Here is an 18,554-nt window from a genome sequence, read left to right on the forward strand (position 1 = left end):
TATAATATTAAGCTACTAGAGATTAAAGAGCTAGACTATAAGGTAGCTACTACCTATATAGCCTATTTACTAAAGATAAAAGCTAAAGTAATTATAATAAAGATAAAAGAAGCTACTAATATAGTATAGTTAGAACTAGCTATAGCCTAGTAGTATTAGGAAGAGTATTTAAACTACTTCTACTTAGTAGCCCTATAATATACTATAAAATTAAAAGTATAGTTAAACCTATAGAATATTTAAATAGATCACCTAAGCTAGAAGCTTAATATATAGTATATAAAGTTTATAGTGCTTAAAGCTATTAGGTTATATACTTACTAATTAAATATACTACTAGGTATATATAATATATTCTATATTAGTCTACTATACCCTACTGCTAGTAATCTATTCCTAAGCTAGTTAAATAGTAATTATTAGCTACTGGCAACCCTAGTAGATAGTGAATCAGAGTATATAGTTAAGGAGATCTTATAGGAACATAAGAAATAGGTTAGCTAAGGCTATTATAAAGAGTATCTTATTAAATAGATAGGCTATAAGCAGCCTATATAGGAACTAGCTATTAACCTTATTAATATAGTAGTACTTAATATATAGGAGAGCTGCTAACCTCCTTCAGGAGGGGAGGGGGGTAGTATAGTAGGTAAGGCCTACTAAGTACTTAAGCCTACTAGGTACTTATAATCTGCCTTAGGCACTAATAAACTCTTATCTAGTAAGGATATTAGTAGTTATATAACCCTCATAGTAATTAATGTAGTAATTAATCTGGTTATATAATCTTATCTACTATTTACACACTCCCTTTTATGTTTGGCTGTCATGGCCCTAGTTAGAACCCTTCAGCAATTTCTTACCATCCAAATCTAGGTCATAGATTTATAAGGCTTCTAGCCCATGACATATATAGTCTTATCTTTCTTATGCTGCTAGTTATAGACTGTAAACCCTTATACACTAATCTACTTTACTACTAGTTTCAGCTCATTCTTAATGCTTTTAATAGTGAAGCTATTAGTAAATTATAACTAGGGTCCTTCTACTTTAATAACTACTCTCTAGTCTACCATCCATAGGGTCCCTAAGATTAGGTTAGTTCTATCTCCTAACTTCAGTACTATATACATATAGATAATACATTAATAGTTACTACTAATATCTAGTAAGAAGTAGGTAATAGTTAAGATAATACTTCCTATTATACTAGTATAGTTCTTAAGATAAATAGGTTTAATCTTAATCTACTCTAGTTATAGCTTCTAGGTGAAGCATTTAGCTATAACTATATAAGATATATATCTAGTATTAGGTAGAATTCTATAATTATATTCTTTATTAATAATTCTAGATATAATAAATTTAGAGGCATTAAATCTAACAGCCTATTAAAACTTTCTATAATTAGTAAGTATATCTTCTTTAGGGTATAGGTAATGCTAGTTTTTTAGTTATATTAACTATTTAATAGGCCCCTATAAGAGTTTTTTTATAGGAGTAACTAGTTTTCTAGCTTACTATCTTTATTAGTAGGCCCTAGGGACTATTTACCTTCTTTATCTTTAAGTATAGGCCCTATAGCCTAAGTAGTGCAGGGCTAGTTCCTCTCTTTATTCTATAGAGGGATGGCCCTAAGGTACTAGCATCCCTTAATTATATAGTTAAAGGCCTTATAGTGCAAGCATCTATCCTTAGTCTAATAATAAGATTATTTAGCTTTATTAACTTATTTCACACATTAATGCTGGTGAGCTAGAGTTATAGTAGTTAGTTTCTAATCTATAGGGTTACTAGGGCTTAGTATACTTAAGACTAGATTTATTAAGGGTGTAGGAATATAAGTAATATAGCTATAGTTTATAGTTTATATATTTCTTCTATACTATTTAGCTTAAGCTGCTCCCTGCATATAGAAAGCTTTAATTTAATCTATAATTATTTATAGCTACTAATAATATCCTTTAAAACTTACTTCCTTAGCTATACTGAAGAGTTATATTTATATTTCTATATTTAGGGTACTATTAATAAAAATTTACTTTATATTATTAGTCTAACTATAACCTCCTACTTCTATTAGTAGCTGGTTAAAGTCTGCTAGTATATTATAAAAGAGATAGTTACCTTATTATAGATGGTATAGTTCTTCTATAGCTTTCTTAGGATAATTCCTATCCTGAAATATAAGGTTAAGCTAGCTAATTATATAATCTAGATTAGCTTCTATTATAGTATAGTTCTAGGTATACTAGTCTATCTAAGGGCTTATTATAGTTATAGCCTAGTCCTTAAGCCTAGTAAAGGTATACTATATACAGTTATAGTAACTATTAAATATAAAGTAGTTAACTTCTAGCTTCTATAGTAAGTTAGAATAGAAGATATTATACATAGCCTTATTAATACTATTAAATTAGTTAGGGTTAGGTAGAATTAGTTTAGGCCTTCTCACTAGTTTATTTATAGGTATAGCAGTAGGAGTAGGTACTATAAGAGTTATCTAAGTAGTAGATATTACTACTGCAGAAGTAGTATCTATCTAGGGAGTAGTAGCTATCTGCTATACCTCTATCTAAGCTATTTAATTTATAATCTCTTATAACTACTAGGCTATTTAGACTATAGGGTCTATCTATATAGTATTCTATTACTATATATATCCTTTGCTTAGTCCTTCTAGTAATATTGACATCTGTAATAATATGTTATTATAGTTCATACTATCTATGCTATCTATATTATCTATTTTAGCTATTATAGATATCTAACTATTTTATCTAGTTCTGCTCAGCTGGTTCCATGGTTTGGCTGTCTCTCATCTGGTTTATCTGGTTTGTCTGGTTTATCTGGTTTGTCTGGTTCATCTGGTTCGTCTGGTTCGTCTGGTTCTGTCTAACTATCTAGTAGTGAGCGATTTCTAATGTCATGGGCTAGAAGCCTTATAAATCTATGACCTAGATTTGGATGGTAAGAAATCACTGAAGGGTTCTAACTAGGGCTGTGATGGCTGAACATAAAAGGGAGTATGCAAATAGTGGATAAGATTACATAACCAGATTAATTACTATATTAATTACTACAAGGGTCACGTGACTGCTGGTGTCCTTACTGGATAAGAGTTCATTGGTGCCTAAGGTAGATCACAAGTGCCTAGTAGGCTCGAGCACTCAGCGGGCCCTGCCCACTACAATTATATTATTACACCATTAAGGCTACCAGGGTGGTAGGCCTTAGGTAAGTATTAGATATAGTCCAGGGACTATATCATCTTATTCCCAAAGTAGTTGACTAGCAGAGAACAGCAGAGACGGATCCCAGGGTGTGACACTATCTTAATATATACTAGGATAATAATACTACTACTAATATAGAGCTCCCTAATACCCTAGAAAGTGACTAGTGGCCTAGCTTAGCTCTATAAGATAAGGATACTAACTCTAGTATCTATATAGAAAAGAAGAAGTAGAAGTAGGGGGTAGATAACCCTATATAACTAGAGAAGGACCCCTAGGTAAACTTCTTTATAGAAGCTAGAATGTCTTAGTTTACTAGTAGCTACTAAAAGAGTATAAGGAACACCCTATACTATATCTTCTATAAATAGAATATTCTAAATTCTATAATATAATATATACTGCTCTAAAAATATAGTGATAGCTTAGTTCTTATATAACCTAGAGGTCCTAAAAGTAGATATTATTACTATCTAGGAACTATAGGATAACCTATTCTAAGATACTACCTACTACCCTACTAAGATAACTTACTAGTTACTTTACCCTAAGGAGGTAGAAACTAATAGCTATATCTAGGTTTACCTCTATATCTTTTATAAGATAGACCCTACTAAATAGAAATATATAGCCTACTTATAGGACTGCTAGGAGCTTAAGCTATATTATAATATTAGAATACTATACCTATATAATATCTATAATCTATACCTAAATACTAACAACTAAACTAACACCCTTAACCTCCTAGAATAAGCTATTAATTAATAAGATAGCTGCCTGCTCCTAGGAGATTTTAATCTTCACTATCTAGTCTAGGGCAGTGACCATGTCTGCTATACTAACCCTAGGTCTAATAGACTATTAGAACTAACTAATACCTAGCTCCTAGATCTATAGATAGAACCAGGCACTGCTACCTATAATGAGTAGGGCCACTAGTTAACTATTAACCTAATATTTAGATCTATAGACCTAATAGCCTATCTTATAGCCTGTGAGGTAGCCCCTAATATCTATATAGATTCTAACTACCTGCTAATTTACCTACTCCTTAATATTATAATACCCCTACCGCAGGCCCCTAAATACTATAACTAGAAAGCTATAGATATATAGAAGCTCTATATATTTATATCTTCTAATCTTAACCTATATAGATGGACTAGGACCCTTAAAACCCCCTATTAGATTAATAATACTGCTAACTACCTTATTAAAATCATCTAGTAAGCTATTACCTACTCTATGCCATAGGCCTGCCTATCTAAGTAGGCCAACCCTGACTAGATATATAAATATACTAAGATGGTTAAACTAGCCTACCTCTACTAATAAATCTATACTAATACTTATACTGAAGACAACTAGATTGCATATATAAAGATATATAACTAGAAAGGAAAGGTCATCTCCTGATCCCTATAGTATAGCTATTAAAGATATATGCAGTAGATAGTTAACTAAGGCCCCTAAGGTATATAGTATATCTCTAAGTAGGCCTATAACTATACTAGGGGCTAGGCAGGCATCATCCCTACGCTCTACTATAGAGATTATATTATAGAGATAGCTAAGTAGAAAGCTAATCTACTTTATAAGATCTTCTTTCTAGTACTGCTAGCTGCTGACCTCTTAGATATAGAGGGCAGGATATATAACTAATTATAAGATATTATCTTCCCTAAGATTAATAACTAAGAAATTACTAAAGCTATTAGATATATGCCCCCTAATAAAGTATCTAGGCTAGATACCATCCCTAATAAGGTCTGGCATGCCCTAACTATAGTCCTAGCCTTTATATAGGCACTATAGACCCTCTTTAATACCTATATCTATATTAGGTATAACCTATAGCACTTCTAAGTATCTATAATAATTATTCTCTATAAAGTAGCCCCCTAAGACTTCTACCTCCCTAAATTATATCACCTTATTACCCTACTTAACACCCTAGGTAAGGTCCTAGAGTTAATTATTATACTCTATATCTCCTAGGCACTAGAGGAATATAGCTTACTCCTAAAAGATTACCTAGGTAGTTAGAAAGGCATCTCTATTAATTATGCTATCTAACTAATTATTAATATAATCTATTATATTTAGGGGTCTGGATAGAAGGTTAGTATACTACTACTAGATATCTCTAGTATCTTTAATAATATCTCCCTCTAACACCTACTATATAATCTCTAAACTATATAGCTAGGCTAGGTTACTAACTAGCTATAATCCTTTCTATTAGACTACTATACCTACCTATAGCTGCCTAGGTTCCTAAGTAAGCTATTCATAACCCTTATAGAGATTCTATAGGGTAGCCCCTTATCACCTATTCTTTTCCTAATCTTTAACACCCTACTAATCTAAATGCTAGTCCACTGGCTTAGTAATATAAAAACCATATTAATTAGCTAGATAGATAACTCCTGTGTACTTACTATTAGTCAGATCTATACCTAGAATGCTATAGTCCTAGAGAAGTACCTAGAGAAGGCAGACTACTAGGCTAGTAAGTATACTACTAAATTACCCCTAATAAGTTTAAACTTATCTATTTTACTAATCTAAAGGAACTAGAATTAGAACCTTCTTATAAGTTAGCTCTAAGAAGCCCTATTAACATCTAGGAACTAGGTAAATATAAAGGCTATAATTAAATACTTATCCACTATAGGGAAACTACTATCTAACCTACTAAATCAGCTAGATACCTTAGTATCTAGCTTAATAAAACCCTTTCCTTTAACACCTACTATACTAAAGTAATTAACTATATAAATAGTAGCCTGGAGGCACTATAAAGCATTACTAGATTAATCTAAGATACCTCCCTAGAAGCTATATATATAATCTATTATAGTATAGTTATTCTATAGCTCCTATATGGGGTAGCAGCATGGTTTAGTCCTATTAGTAGGCTAATCCTAGTAGGGGAATAGACTAAGGTTACTAATAAATTTACTAAGATCTAGAAGTATATAGCTATTCTGATTAGTAGTACCTTCTAAGAGACTGCTATAGCTATACTTAATATAGAACTATACCTACTACTAATGCACCTACAGATATAGTAGATTATTAAGGAAATTACTATCTAAATCTAGATAGGACCAAGCCTTACCTGCCCCTGGGGACTTATAGGGAAGCTATAACTAACTAGAGAGATATAGTAGAGTAGTCTTACTCTACTAGAAGTACTTAGGAAAAGGGGTAGCCTGCTAGCCCCTACCCTAAAATACCTAGAAGAATAAGAAATATAGAAAGTATATATACTCCCCCCCTAGGAGCCCCCCCTCTATTATATAGTTAAGGATTATAAAGCTGCACTAAAGACCTATAATAAGATATATAAGGGTGATAACTAACTAGTTATCTATACTAATAGTAGTAGCTACTAGGGTTAGGTAGGTGCCTTAGCTGTCTGCCCCTATAATTAATAGATCTACTAGAACCACCTAGGCATAGAGGCAGACTTAACTATATATACTACTAAGCTAGATAGAATTTATATAGCACTATATACTACTACTACCAGGGCATTAAGCCCCTGCTTACTTATTATCTTTACTAATAGCTAGGCTACTATCTAGGCAGTGTAGAACCCACACCACCCCTCTAGCTAATATATCTTAGATAATATATATAAGGAAGTAAGGGCCCTAGGGGCACATAGGCTACTTCTAGATAATATAAAGATATACTAGATCCCTGCCTATATAGGTGTGGCAGGGAATGAGGCTATAGATAAGGTAGTAAAGGAGGCTACTATATAGAGTAGTAAGATTTAATTAGGCTTAGTAGGATAGCCTAGTTAGTTAGAATAACTAATTATCTAGCTCACCATAGTAGCTAAGCAGGCTATTTACTAATAAATCCAGCACTACTAGAAGAAATAGTAGGAGATAGAAAGAGGGGCTAAGCTAATATAGTAGCTAATTAAAGCCCCCTATAAGAAAAATCTAGAGCTCTATAAGGGCCTACTAAAGCTATATATATTAATTATTATCTAAATATAGACTATATAGATTAGTCTATGATACTTCCTTTTTAAGATTAAGGCCTATAATACAGACTAGTATAGCTATAGAGAGGGGTTCTAGACCCCTAAATATATTCTTCTGTAATATTCATTACATATAGATGCCTGCAGGAAGATGATTACTAAGCTATATAATATAGAGGGCATCTAGGGGAAACTATCTAACTATAATATACTTATATCTAACCTATAGGCAATCTGCTATATTACTGAATTTATATATTAAATAGGCCTGCTTAGCTAGTTCTAACATACAGAGGTAGATAAATAGGACTAGGAATATAGAAGCCTCTTACAAKGCTCTAGAATAGATATAGAAGATAATAGTTAGATAGATTAAGTAGCTGCCCTAGAAGGGTCTTCCTAGGCACAGAATCACACTACATTTAGAATGACTACATGGAATGAGGCAGGATAGGTGTTTAATATATAATAAGATAGCATGGGGAGATATGCAGCCTAGTAGCAGGCTATTTTAGCTATATATTCTACTTTTAATATAGCTATACACTAATTTCTTATGTCTTTTCTGCATTTATAGGTTTCATAGAGGTGTTTAGATACTAGATTCCTGCTTCATTTAGCAAAGCACCTGCATAGCTAATCACTTCAATAGATAGGCTACATCAGGTTAATAGAATCTTGATTGATTGATTGATTGATATTCCTGCCGCTATGCTTTGTGTTTCAGGTATAGTGTGAGCCTGAGTTGACACCATTTTTGTCCTGATGACGACTTACTTTTCCATAGCCTCTAGAGTAGTCTTAGGGTTCATTCCTCCTTCTTCCGGGACAAAACAGATATGTCCTTATCTACAAATAATCGATTCACCAGCCAGAGATCTAGTCATCATTCATTTGGCATAACCCATTCTGCTGTCGATTCCAATAGATTTTCCAACAATAACCTCGCCATCAACTAGCCCAGTAACAACTCCTTCATTGCAGTGTCTAGTGTCAAATGTGATCAACATTGCGCCCCCACCACCTTCAACATTCAAAGTCGGAGAGTGTACGCACACGCAGTTCAGGTCTTCTTCCTTCATTTGCGGGGTTTTATACAGGATACAAGGATCCTGGATAAACATTGTAAGTACGCTCGCCAACACTTGAGGACGACCAGTGTAATGTCGGGCTTCACTACCGAATTTGGTAAGACGCCATAGAGCACCCCCCGCATCTCCGCATAATCTCTGGAGAAGCACTCAATGCGCCTTTGACCCGTGAGAGATATAAAGTTGCCATTCATGCCTGGCCGCAGGTATGGATGGAATAGTAAGCCAGAAGCCACCCAGAGTCCCGTTCATCATGGCACTACCACTACTCTCCTCTCTGGCTTTTGCAGTCTTTGCTCTAGCTGTTCCTCATGTGGCATCTCGGCAGGCGTCCAACACTACTCAATATTACACGGTTCTGGAGGGTGATAGCATCTTCAGCATTGCGGCCAAACTTGATCGCGGAGCCTGCGATATCGCGCGCGCCAATCGGATGATGGACGCGGAACACCTCTTCCCTGGATTCTCTCTGATCATCCCGGATGCAGTCAGCAACCCAGACAATGACACATGCCTCTTGCAAGCTCAGAACGCAACTGCAACCTGCATCTATGGTGGCCCTCATGACTACACCACTGTCGCCAATGACACCATCACCCGAGTCGCCCTGTATAAGTTGAACATCACAGTCGACTCTCTATGGACACAAAACGCAAAGATGTTCAATGTGTCTTCGCCAGACGAGGTCCTGCCAGCCAACTCGTTTCTCAAAGTCCCGCAATGTATGCCCAGCGTTTGCACCATTACAGCATTCGAATTCACCTACGGCGTGTTCAAGGACTTGGCGGAGAAATATGGTACGACAGTTGGGCAGATCATGACGCTGAACTTTCATTACAACTACAGTTCAGCTGTGGGAACGGCCACAGATGAAGCCCTGGGGCTATCCTACCCCATCATTACGTTACCTGTTGGGTGCAGGGCGTTGGTCGATAACCCGTCGTCCAACCTTTGATCTCTCCGTTGGAGTAGAACAGGTTGGCGGCAGGAGGAGCACGATCCGCTCATACTTGAACGTCAGGTAAATAGCAGACCTTGTAGACTGGAGAATGGACGGTAATTACGGGTAATTTTCCCTCACACCGTCGTATCGAAACAGATTTTAAGGAGCTTTCAGTAGATGTTATGAGGCGAACATATCAAGTATGAAAAATCATGGCACTAGCACATTAAGACATGTCTATTTACGGTTAACTATTTACAAAAAAGGACTAAGCGTCCGTATTGGCACAGCTAAAGCTGCTGCTGCTGGTATCATTGTGGACGGCCGTGCCTGATGCATATAAGCCCAAGACACAGAGGGCCAGACCGAACAGGGCAATGGAGATGTTGAGGATGGTGAGCAAGATCTTACGAGGGCTGGCGAACCACTGCCCATAGTTCAGATGAAGCCAATAGATCCCACTGAGCCCATAACTGAACCAACTGGCGAAGAGTGCGCTCTACAGCTTAGTTAGCAAAGGTCTCAAATGAACTGGGGGATAGAACTTGACTTACGATCAACCCATTCAGGTCACTGAACACGGGAATGGCCTCTGCAATAATCCAGGCGACAACCCAGCAAGTCAGACCGAGACCAATCCAGATTCCGACAGAGCGTTTGCTTCGGCTGTGGATCAGATCCGACTTGTGGCAAAGACGGAAATAGATGTACTTGAGACCGACGTGGCCGTTGACCACACCAGCTCCAACAATCTAATAGTCAGTTAGCATGCATGCTCCGGTGGCAGAGGAAAAGGATCATAGAGACGCACCGTAGGAATGGCAATGCCGAAAGCGACCTTCTTCATCACGGGGCCCGCAGAAATCAGAGCGGGCGATGCTACGTCTTTGCCGACAAAGTAGTAAATCACCACGGCAGCAGTGAGATACAAGCAAATCTCAAAGGATTGAAGCATGAACAGCGACTTCTTGAAATCTCTGGGGGTTTCCATTTCGGCGATCAGGCCGAAAAAGGCAACGTGGGCGCAGTAGGCAAAAACTATGTTGGAAACAGCCTGGAATCCGGAGTAGAGAGTAGTGTCGACTGTCGCCTCGATAATGCGGCCGGGGTGATCTTGCACACCGACAGAGATCATGGTAATCATGACGGCGCCAAAAATGCTGAGGAATGCTGTAAGAGACGGATTAGTACCCACTCACGTCCTAGTTCCAAAGCAACTTCGATGGACTACTCACAGACAAACGAAATCCACGTCAGTCCCTTCATGGTGCGAGGGATCGAGAGGACCATGGAAATAACCATGCCAACGACACTAAAGACGATCGAGCAGGTGCCATGCTCAGTGATAGTGTTCATCATGGCCCGAAAGGTCAGGAGATGGCTTCCCATGACGAAGATAAAAAATAAGAATTGACCAAGACCGAAGAGTTCCCGGCCAAAAGGTCCCATCAGGATCTCTCCTACGTCCGCAAGATTCTGGATTTGAGGATATCTCTCTCTGAATAATCCAATATTGTACCCAGTGTAGGTCGCAAGGAGACCAAGACCGACAATTAAAATGACAGCTCTGAAAGTCTGTCAGTGACGAGAATAACTATACCTTCGCTATTGAAGCACTTACGGGACAAGACCAAGAGTAGCCACAGCAGCTGGCAGGGATAGCACACCGAGCGACACGGATTCGCAGATCATGACTATATCGAACAATGTTAGAGGCTGAAGTAACGATCACATCAAGGAAGTCTCGTACGCAAGCCGCATTGCCTAGATTAACAAAAAGCGATGGTCAGCAAAGATCTGCGCCCACTGGTGAGATTGCCCAGCACATACCACCACTTCAACGTCTTATATTTGATCTCTGCCGACTCCTCGTTTCCAAAGGCATCTGCAACCTGGCCAGACTTGAGTTGGCCCTCCTCCTCATAGTCCGAGGTGTACTTGGTCTCTTCGACTTTCTCGTTCCTGTATGCAGGAGGGTTCACGTTGATGGCCTCCATGGTGTTTCGATTCGATCACTAGCAAGGGAGGTAGGGAGACCGGACAAAGGCGCAACAAGCTTCGAAGAGAGTGAATGCAGTTCAGGGCGGATCGTCTTGCTGATATATGACTCGACAATTAAGTTTTCATTACTCCGTACTGAGGTGCCGATCCACCCCGGTGTGAGGCGAAGTTCTCCGTACGCCCCATACTTTGGATTCTCTATACATAATGAAAATTGAGCAGACCCACTGAAAAGCTTGGCTTCGGAGTTGGACAACAAGTCCCATTCGTCCAAAAGGTCATTGGATCGATCATTCTCCCTGCAAAAATTGGCCACTCGGACCGATATCGGGTATCCGTCGTCTATCGAGTCTGAAATTGGGGACTCCACGTTTCATTTGTCAAGAATATCAATTTTGTCATTTGTGCCTCCAGGGCTCTTGATTCCTTTTTTGGACTGCTGCCTACTTGTCCTAAGTCCAAGCCTTAAATTCTTTAGAGTTCGGCCAATGTAACACTAAATCCTGATGACGGGCAGGATCCGGCGGCTCTTCCTGGAGTACGACTGCAAAAATTTACATATGGCATGATGGCACTCAACTGCTCATTTCACTCTTTGCACTAGGTGCTTCTTTAATTTCTCCGTGTCCTCGGCATAATAAGCAAAGATTTAATTACTATTTATTTCATATATGCAGTACTGACAAAGGTAGTGTGTACCAATTAGACGTTGATTACAAAGCAGGTAGCAGGGCGGGAGGAAAAAATATATTCGCCTCCACGTGACTGCGGAGCATTCGGATGAGCTCATGGCTATGGTTACTTAGAAGTCGACCATCCAAGGCTTGGGAGAATTTCTAAATCTTTCAACTGTATAAAAATGACGATTGGCAGAGGATATGGGAGCCGGGGAAGAGCCTATAGAGGTTTGTTCTATCGAGAGCAATAGTCAGATTCACGTCGGCTGGAGCCTATCTGACGCCTACAATGTATATATCACATCTGGAGGACATTTCCTCGTTCAGGGCGGCAAACTATTAGATCGATCTACTGGATTATATGGACACAAGAATGCTAAAACCCAAAGAATCCATGCAGGAAGCGTATCAACCTAGTTAAATCGGAGTTGGTTGGCGTAGGTGCAGATGGAGGTGACGAGCAATCTAAGACTGCGAGAGCTTGTTGGAGTAAGCCCGTCCAGGTTTCGGCTGTGATCAGGGCTTCAGGTTGGGTTATATCAGCGGACCTTGCCCATTTTCACACCAATGACAGCCTTGGTGTTAGGATTAGTTCAATGTCACTAGCCTGATGCTATCGCCAGTCCGGTTTAGGCAGAATATCGACTCTTGAACCCCGCGGGATCAGCAAGAATTCGGAGTGAAGATTTCTTCCACGTAGTCATCTTCCGAACATTACTGCTTTAACAATATGTCTCACAATCTCCCCTAGATCGGGACGCGAGGGAGCATCAGTATGAGCAGATCACAGAGAACGCTCTGGATGTAGCGTCTCTGCAGCAATTAACGACGGTGGAAGACCTGCTGGGAACGATCGAAACGGAGAATAAGTCCTTTAGCGACGTAAGAGGTAAAAGATCTTGACACCTTTTCCGCTCGGAAATCGGCCATGTATTGTATGTCCACGTTTACCATGACAATTATATAAGTTATTAGTTTGCTAGCTAGTGTTTTCCATATATAAGTAGTATAAGGATAACAGGGTAGGGTTAGAGTATCACAGCCACCAGCCAAAGGCAACTGATATTATAGAGAAAAAGGCAATAGTGGAAGTCAGTTTCATCTTGATATTAAAGAGCTAAAAATCAGTTGTTAGGACTTATGAGAAATTGAGTTACTTGTTAGGACTTGTAAGAAAGTAGGAGATTTGAATAAATTGATCAAAATCCGTGACGGTAAGAGTATTTATACAGTGGTGATTCATATATAGACAGTACAGTGCCGGGTTATTGGTATTGCCATTGTTGGAAGACTGATCCTTTTATGCTTTGATGCTTTGACCCTTCAATGCTTCGATCCTTTGATCCTTTAATCCTTCAGCTGCTTACAAAGTAGTTTTTAAAGGATTGCGAATCGCAGGAGAACTCGCCATGTACGCTGGCCGAGATAGCTGGGAAAATCTATCCAATGCCCTACTGTACGGGTCTGGATTGGCGAGATGCTAGGCATCTTGCATTAAAAGTTGATCTTTATCCTCGTGGGAGAGGCATCATAATTGGCATGTCTTCATTCATGACATGCACATGAAGTAATATTTTTTAGTTGGGGCTATGATGACCTTAAGATGAAAGGGTGGCTATGCCTGTCCATGTAGGAAAAGCATTCCCTAGGTCTCTGACCATGGTAAAGGTTGGTGGTTCATTCTTCCTAACTTTATGCATAGTTCGGTTCCAGAACTGTCATTGAAAGTAACCATAATATCCCCATCTTATCTATTATTGACTGATTGACTGTAGAATGACCTACCATTTAAGTCATATGGCATATGTAATGAAGTTAATATATAAGTAGCAAACATTGCTCAGATTAATTGTGGAATATGTCTCAGTCTTGATGTAAGACAGTGTTGAATGATTCTTCTTGATCTTGGCTTCCACCACATTCCTTGCAGATCTCAATGAGAGTCAGCGAGAAGCTGCCAGAGCTCAACAAAGACAACATAAGATGCTTCGCCGAATCATAACAACCCATGATCCTAAAAGCGGCCGAGCTATCTTTAGCGACGCCATTAGTGAACAGGTATCATTCACTGGGTTCCCTGTTCCACCGGGCAAGCCACCGGCGACAAACTATGCTCTGGCCTACAATACCAATGTATTCCCTGTGCAAGGGCTCTCCCCTCCAAGTTCTACAACCCCAGAGTCCAAAGCCAATCTCGACATTAAGCACTATCAGTCCCAGCTCTCGCAGCCAATGCCTTTGAATCCGCCCAACGGCACATCCTGCATCATCATAGAGGTACCACCGGGTTCAGCAGTTCCGATGCACCGAACAACAACTCTCGACTATACTGTTATAATTGACGGCACTACAGAACTAGTCCTTGATTCCGGAGAGAAAAAAATATTGAAAAGGGGTGATGTAATTGTTCAGCGAGGTACAGCTCATTCCTGGCGGAATTTGACTGAAAAGAATGACAATTCTGGTGTTTTGCGTATCTTCTTCGTGTTTCTGCCTATAGAAAAAGTGCAAGTGGAAGGTGGAAAGGTGATTGATCAGGACTTGACTCTGTCTCTGCATGACGCTTAATTTATGCAGCAGGGGCATATCTTGTCAATTATTCTGTCTATTATTTTCAATGTCTTTGCGCTAGTCGTTTTGAGGTCCACTGGCAGTAGTCACTCACTCTGATCACACTGTACTTCATAACGCTCTCAATGGTCTAGCTTTCACCACTCTTTATAGTAAATACATAAATTATTATGTCCGGTGTCTGTCTTAAAAGTGTAGCAATTGTCTGAACCGAGCTGCCCTGGTCTTTCAAGGTATGTTGATTCTGCCAGGGATTCAAGAAGAGTAGTTCTAGGAGTGCAGGAGAGAATTGCTCCATGGTCCAGGAGTCATCACGTTGCCTCAAGTACAAGCACGCAATTATTCTATCCTAATATACTGGGCCAGACTAGGAAGAGTGATTTGATCTTAAGTTTCTCCACGGAGTTCTTGTCGTAGATGTCATTTTTATGATAAACAGAAGAGGGGAGTTTTGTGCACCGCTCCCTCAATTAAGGAGGATCATTTAAACAATCTTGATTCTATTGCAATTTGGCTGGAACAGAAATATTTTCACGGCCGTGTAGTTTAAGTACCCAGTTTTGACGACAATGGCTAAGACCCATGTAAGTCATCCAGACTTGCTAGTACATATTTTCTCAATAAAGTAATTCTCAGAGCACTGTTAATGGGGGTGATCCTGGTGATGGAGGTGCGGAAAATTTTGTCTGGATGAAAACCTTCTGCATACCCGGGTCACGCTTATCGAATAAATCATAGACTCTCTCCATGTCCTCGAGCTTGAACCGGTGGGTGACCATATCCAGTGGGTGGATCTTGTCCTCCTGAATGTACTTCAACAGTTCTTTCCAGTATTTTTGTACAGGAGCTTGTCCATTGCCATGGAGCTTGATTCCAGTCTCCATTAAGGCACCGATGTTGAAGTGATTACACTGCATTGCAACGTCAGTAAAACAGTTTCACCATAGGAACGGTACCACATACATAACCAGCATATACGCCTGTGATACCACAGTGTCCAAACCCACGGACAGACATAAGCATTTCATTGACCAGTTCAGATGTATCCGTTTCCATGCCGAGTAATCTCTGAAAGTAATGGGCCCATCCTTTTTCATACTCACCAGCAGCACACTCAATTGCCACATCAGGTCCGTGGCCGTCGCACATTTTCTTTAGTGTTGAGGGAACCGATTCACCCTTTGGGAGGTTTGCAAAGTCAATTGTCTCCAGCTTGGGTAGAATCTTCTTGATAAAGTCTAGTCGCCATTTTCCCTGGCCGCCGTCAATGAGAATAACCCTCTTAGCGCCATGGAAGAAGCTGAATTCAGCTGCCATTTGTCCAACTGGGCCAGCACCCCAGATTGCCACAGTGTCACCCTGCTTAACCCCAGTGTCGACAACGGCATTCCAAGATGTTCCCAGAACATCAGAAAGATAGAGCCCTTTTTCATCAGGAACATCATCAGGCAGCTGAAGGAGGTTCACATCGCCATAAGGGACGCGAACATATTCCGCCTGCCCACCAGCAAAGCCCCCGGTGAAGTGGGAGTATCCAAAGAAGCCTGAGTCAGAGTTTAGTATAACAAACTTACCAAGATCACCATGGTTGTTTCAGGAGAGAACTCACCAGATGTTCGTTTCCCATACAGCTTAGTGCCACTCTCCCCCGTATTGGTCCGCTCACACATTGTGGCCAACCCCTGCTTGCAGTAATAACACTGTCCACAGGCAATTTGGAACGACGCCACAACACGATCGCCCACTTTAACCTTCTGGACGCCCGGACCCACACTAACGACAATGCCACAGAACTCATGGCCGAGGATATCACCTTTCTGGAGCTCAGGAATGGCCCCTGAATGTCGATCATGGACAGCGCGTCAGAAGATCCAGTGACACTTTATGCAGAGCACACGACATACCGTGGTACAGATGGAGGTCACTCCCACAAATAGTGCTGCCTGTGACCTTCACTATGGCATCACCTGGATCAATGATTTTTGGGCTGGCTGTCTCCACTACAACACACCATACGTTAGCAGGAGACTCGAATTATTTGAGATGCTCAAAATGAAATGAAGATCACTGACCGACTTTAACTGTACGGTTCCCTTGCCATGTCAAGGCTTTCATTGTATGGCTTGGGTCGCCATATTTCTCCCCGTAATTGCTGACATGTGCGGTGATCGAGGTGGACATTGTGTATTCCACTGAGAACTTCTGGTTGAGCTGATTTCCTGCTTCTTCGTCTTGACAGTTAGGATTTCATCGGCTGAACTTTGTGTGAAAATTGCAATGAAGGGATTGTATGACTTATCTAGTTTTTAGTGTCCCTGACATCATGTCTAACCCCTATGTTTATATCTTGGCCCAATCTAAGCTGGGATTATGAACCTCACCTTGATGTCATACAAGTCATTAACCTTTTGAAGACGTACCTGGGGTGCTCAGCCTCAACCTTTTGTTCTAGACCGGTTACAAACCATTGAATAATTATGTGCTCATGAGGAGTTCTGTTGAACACATTAATACACTACTATTTCTACTACACCCGGAATAGTTGTCCAGACACCTTCTTTACTTGAGTGGTCTTATGGTTGACAAGTTCCTGACCAGTGAGACTTGGACACGCAAATCAGGTGGAGTCAGGATAGGAAAAGCATTGTCTCTGTAGTAGAACCATTTTTCTTTATTTTGCAGGTCTGATCATCAGGAGCTACTTTGAACAGGTATGAAGTTACACATGAGCGCTGCTTACTCTGACAATATCATTAGAGCCTAGACCAGCAGCAATATCTATTTGCGCTCAGTCTGTCATCATGACAAATCTTAACCATCACAACCTGTCGCTCCCAAATTCTGTGGTCCACTGGCTGCTCTGGACATGGCCATCTCCGAGGCAAGGTATGCTGCAGTCAGGTTCTGGCCTTTCTGGGGCTTATATACCCCGTCCTTGACGCAGATTCTTTGAGCATGTGGTTGACCCGTGCCAGGTCCGAGATGTTGCGCAGAGGATTGTGCGGCGCAATGCGTGCCGTCAGTTGCATAATCATCATCGCTGGGTCGGAAGACAGCGACGAATTGAGCATAGACATTGTCAGGGTAGGGACTGTTGGTCGACGAGGAGTTATACCACCCTTTTTGACGGTATGAAGGCCGCTATGGTCCTGGAGAGCATGGATTTGCTGTAGGTCGCCCGTGGTGTCTTTAACAGCATATCGGACCACCGAGATCCCATATGATCTTGGTGCATTGACATAGCCCTGGAGGCCGTCACGTGTTTCCGTGTCACCACACAGCTATATACGGGGATTTTGCTTGCTGTCGGCGTTAAAACGGAGAATGTATTTGCCCGCTTTGCTGTTCTCTGCGCTGCCCAGATTGGCATAGTTCGCATCGTAGAACGGGAAGACCCAGTATCGGTCCTTGACGACGGGAATATCTACCACGACGTCACGGTGGGAGAGGTCAATAACGGCTGTCGAGTACAGTGTGTCCACGTTAGAACGTACGACAGCTTGGGAGGCAGATGTTGCGAGCTGTCTCATATGCTGGAAGCGGTTGCTGCAACTGACCTCAGTGAGAACTGCGACGGCAGCCCGCGCAAAAGACAGGAGAGCATAGCCATACTATAGGGGCGTGTCTGCCAGCAATGCGCCCATTTATGAGACCAAAAAGTATACCGTCAGTGTAAATTGCGTTGCTTCGGCCACCTCCGACGCGGCCGCCAGAGTGGTAACGGCAAAAGCAGCCGCCCAGAAGACAGACTTAACCGTGAACTGAAGCTTCATGGTAGCAGAATTCTAGTCAGCTGGAGTTGATAAAGCTCATTGCTCCGGACTTGTTTTCATTAAGTATTCCACATCCAGGCGGGGTCAACCGAGGCAGGTTTCGGCTAATCGCGATCGGGGGTGGTTCCTGATGCAAAATTTCGCGGACATTCGGGCCTTTCTTTTTAGTCTTGTATTGAGAAGCTTCAAAGCTCAGTCATAGCCTGTAGCTGAGGTTCTGAATGGACCATATTGAGTAGGCTTTGACATCAGG

The 18,554-nt window shown here is 40.6% G+C and overlaps 4 protein-coding genes across 4 annotated transcripts; 1 reads left to right on the top strand and 3 right to left on the bottom strand.

Moving 5' to 3' along the window:
- Positions 1-8,589: 8,589 nt before the first annotated feature.
- On the top strand, positions 8,590-9,291 carry Aspvir_001717 (LysM peptidoglycan-binding domain-containing protein; the record flags this gene model as incomplete). The annotated part of the gene is made up of 1 exon (XM_043266835.1): positions 8,590-9,291. One exon carries the CDS (start codon positions 8,590-8,592, stop codon positions 9,289-9,291), a length of 702 nt encoding a protein of 233 aa, XP_043122770.1.
- A 256-nt stretch (positions 9,292-9,547) lies between these two features.
- Aspvir_001718 (neutral amino acid permease) lies at positions 9,548-11,276 on the bottom strand (the record flags this gene model as incomplete). Its single annotated transcript, XM_043266836.1, has 7 exons — positions 9,548-9,778; positions 9,834-10,031; positions 10,091-10,449; positions 10,515-10,846; positions 10,901-10,973; positions 11,030-11,043; positions 11,110-11,276. The coding sequence occupies 7 exons, from the start codon at positions 11,274-11,276 to the stop codon at positions 9,548-9,550; spliced, it is 1,374 nt and encodes a 457-aa protein (XP_043122771.1).
- Positions 11,277-15,160: 3,884 nt separating this feature from the next.
- On the bottom strand, positions 15,161-16,709 carry Aspvir_001719 (zinc-dependent alcohol dehydrogenase; the record flags this gene model as incomplete). The annotated part of the gene is made up of 5 exons (XM_043266837.1): positions 15,161-15,439; positions 15,492-16,072; positions 16,138-16,365; positions 16,433-16,528; positions 16,601-16,709. The coding sequence occupies 5 exons, from the start codon at positions 16,707-16,709 to the stop codon at positions 15,161-15,163; spliced, it is 1,293 nt and encodes a 430-aa protein (XP_043122772.1).
- A 1,100-nt stretch (positions 16,710-17,809) lies between these two features.
- On the bottom strand, positions 17,810-18,301 carry Aspvir_001720 (DUF1254 domain-containing protein; the record flags this gene model as incomplete). Its single annotated transcript, XM_043266838.1, has 2 exons — positions 17,810-18,139; positions 18,194-18,301. 2 exons carry the CDS (start codon positions 18,299-18,301, stop codon positions 17,810-17,812), a joined length of 438 nt encoding a protein of 145 aa, XP_043122773.1.
- Between the last annotated feature and the right edge of the window lie 253 nt (positions 18,302-18,554).

This window comes from Aspergillus viridinutans (genome assembly GCF_018404265.1).
Source record: "Aspergillus viridinutans IFM 47045 DNA, scaffold_1, whole genome shotgun sequence".
Classification (NCBI taxonomy): domain Eukaryota; kingdom Fungi; phylum Ascomycota; class Eurotiomycetes; order Eurotiales; family Aspergillaceae; genus Aspergillus; species Aspergillus viridinutans.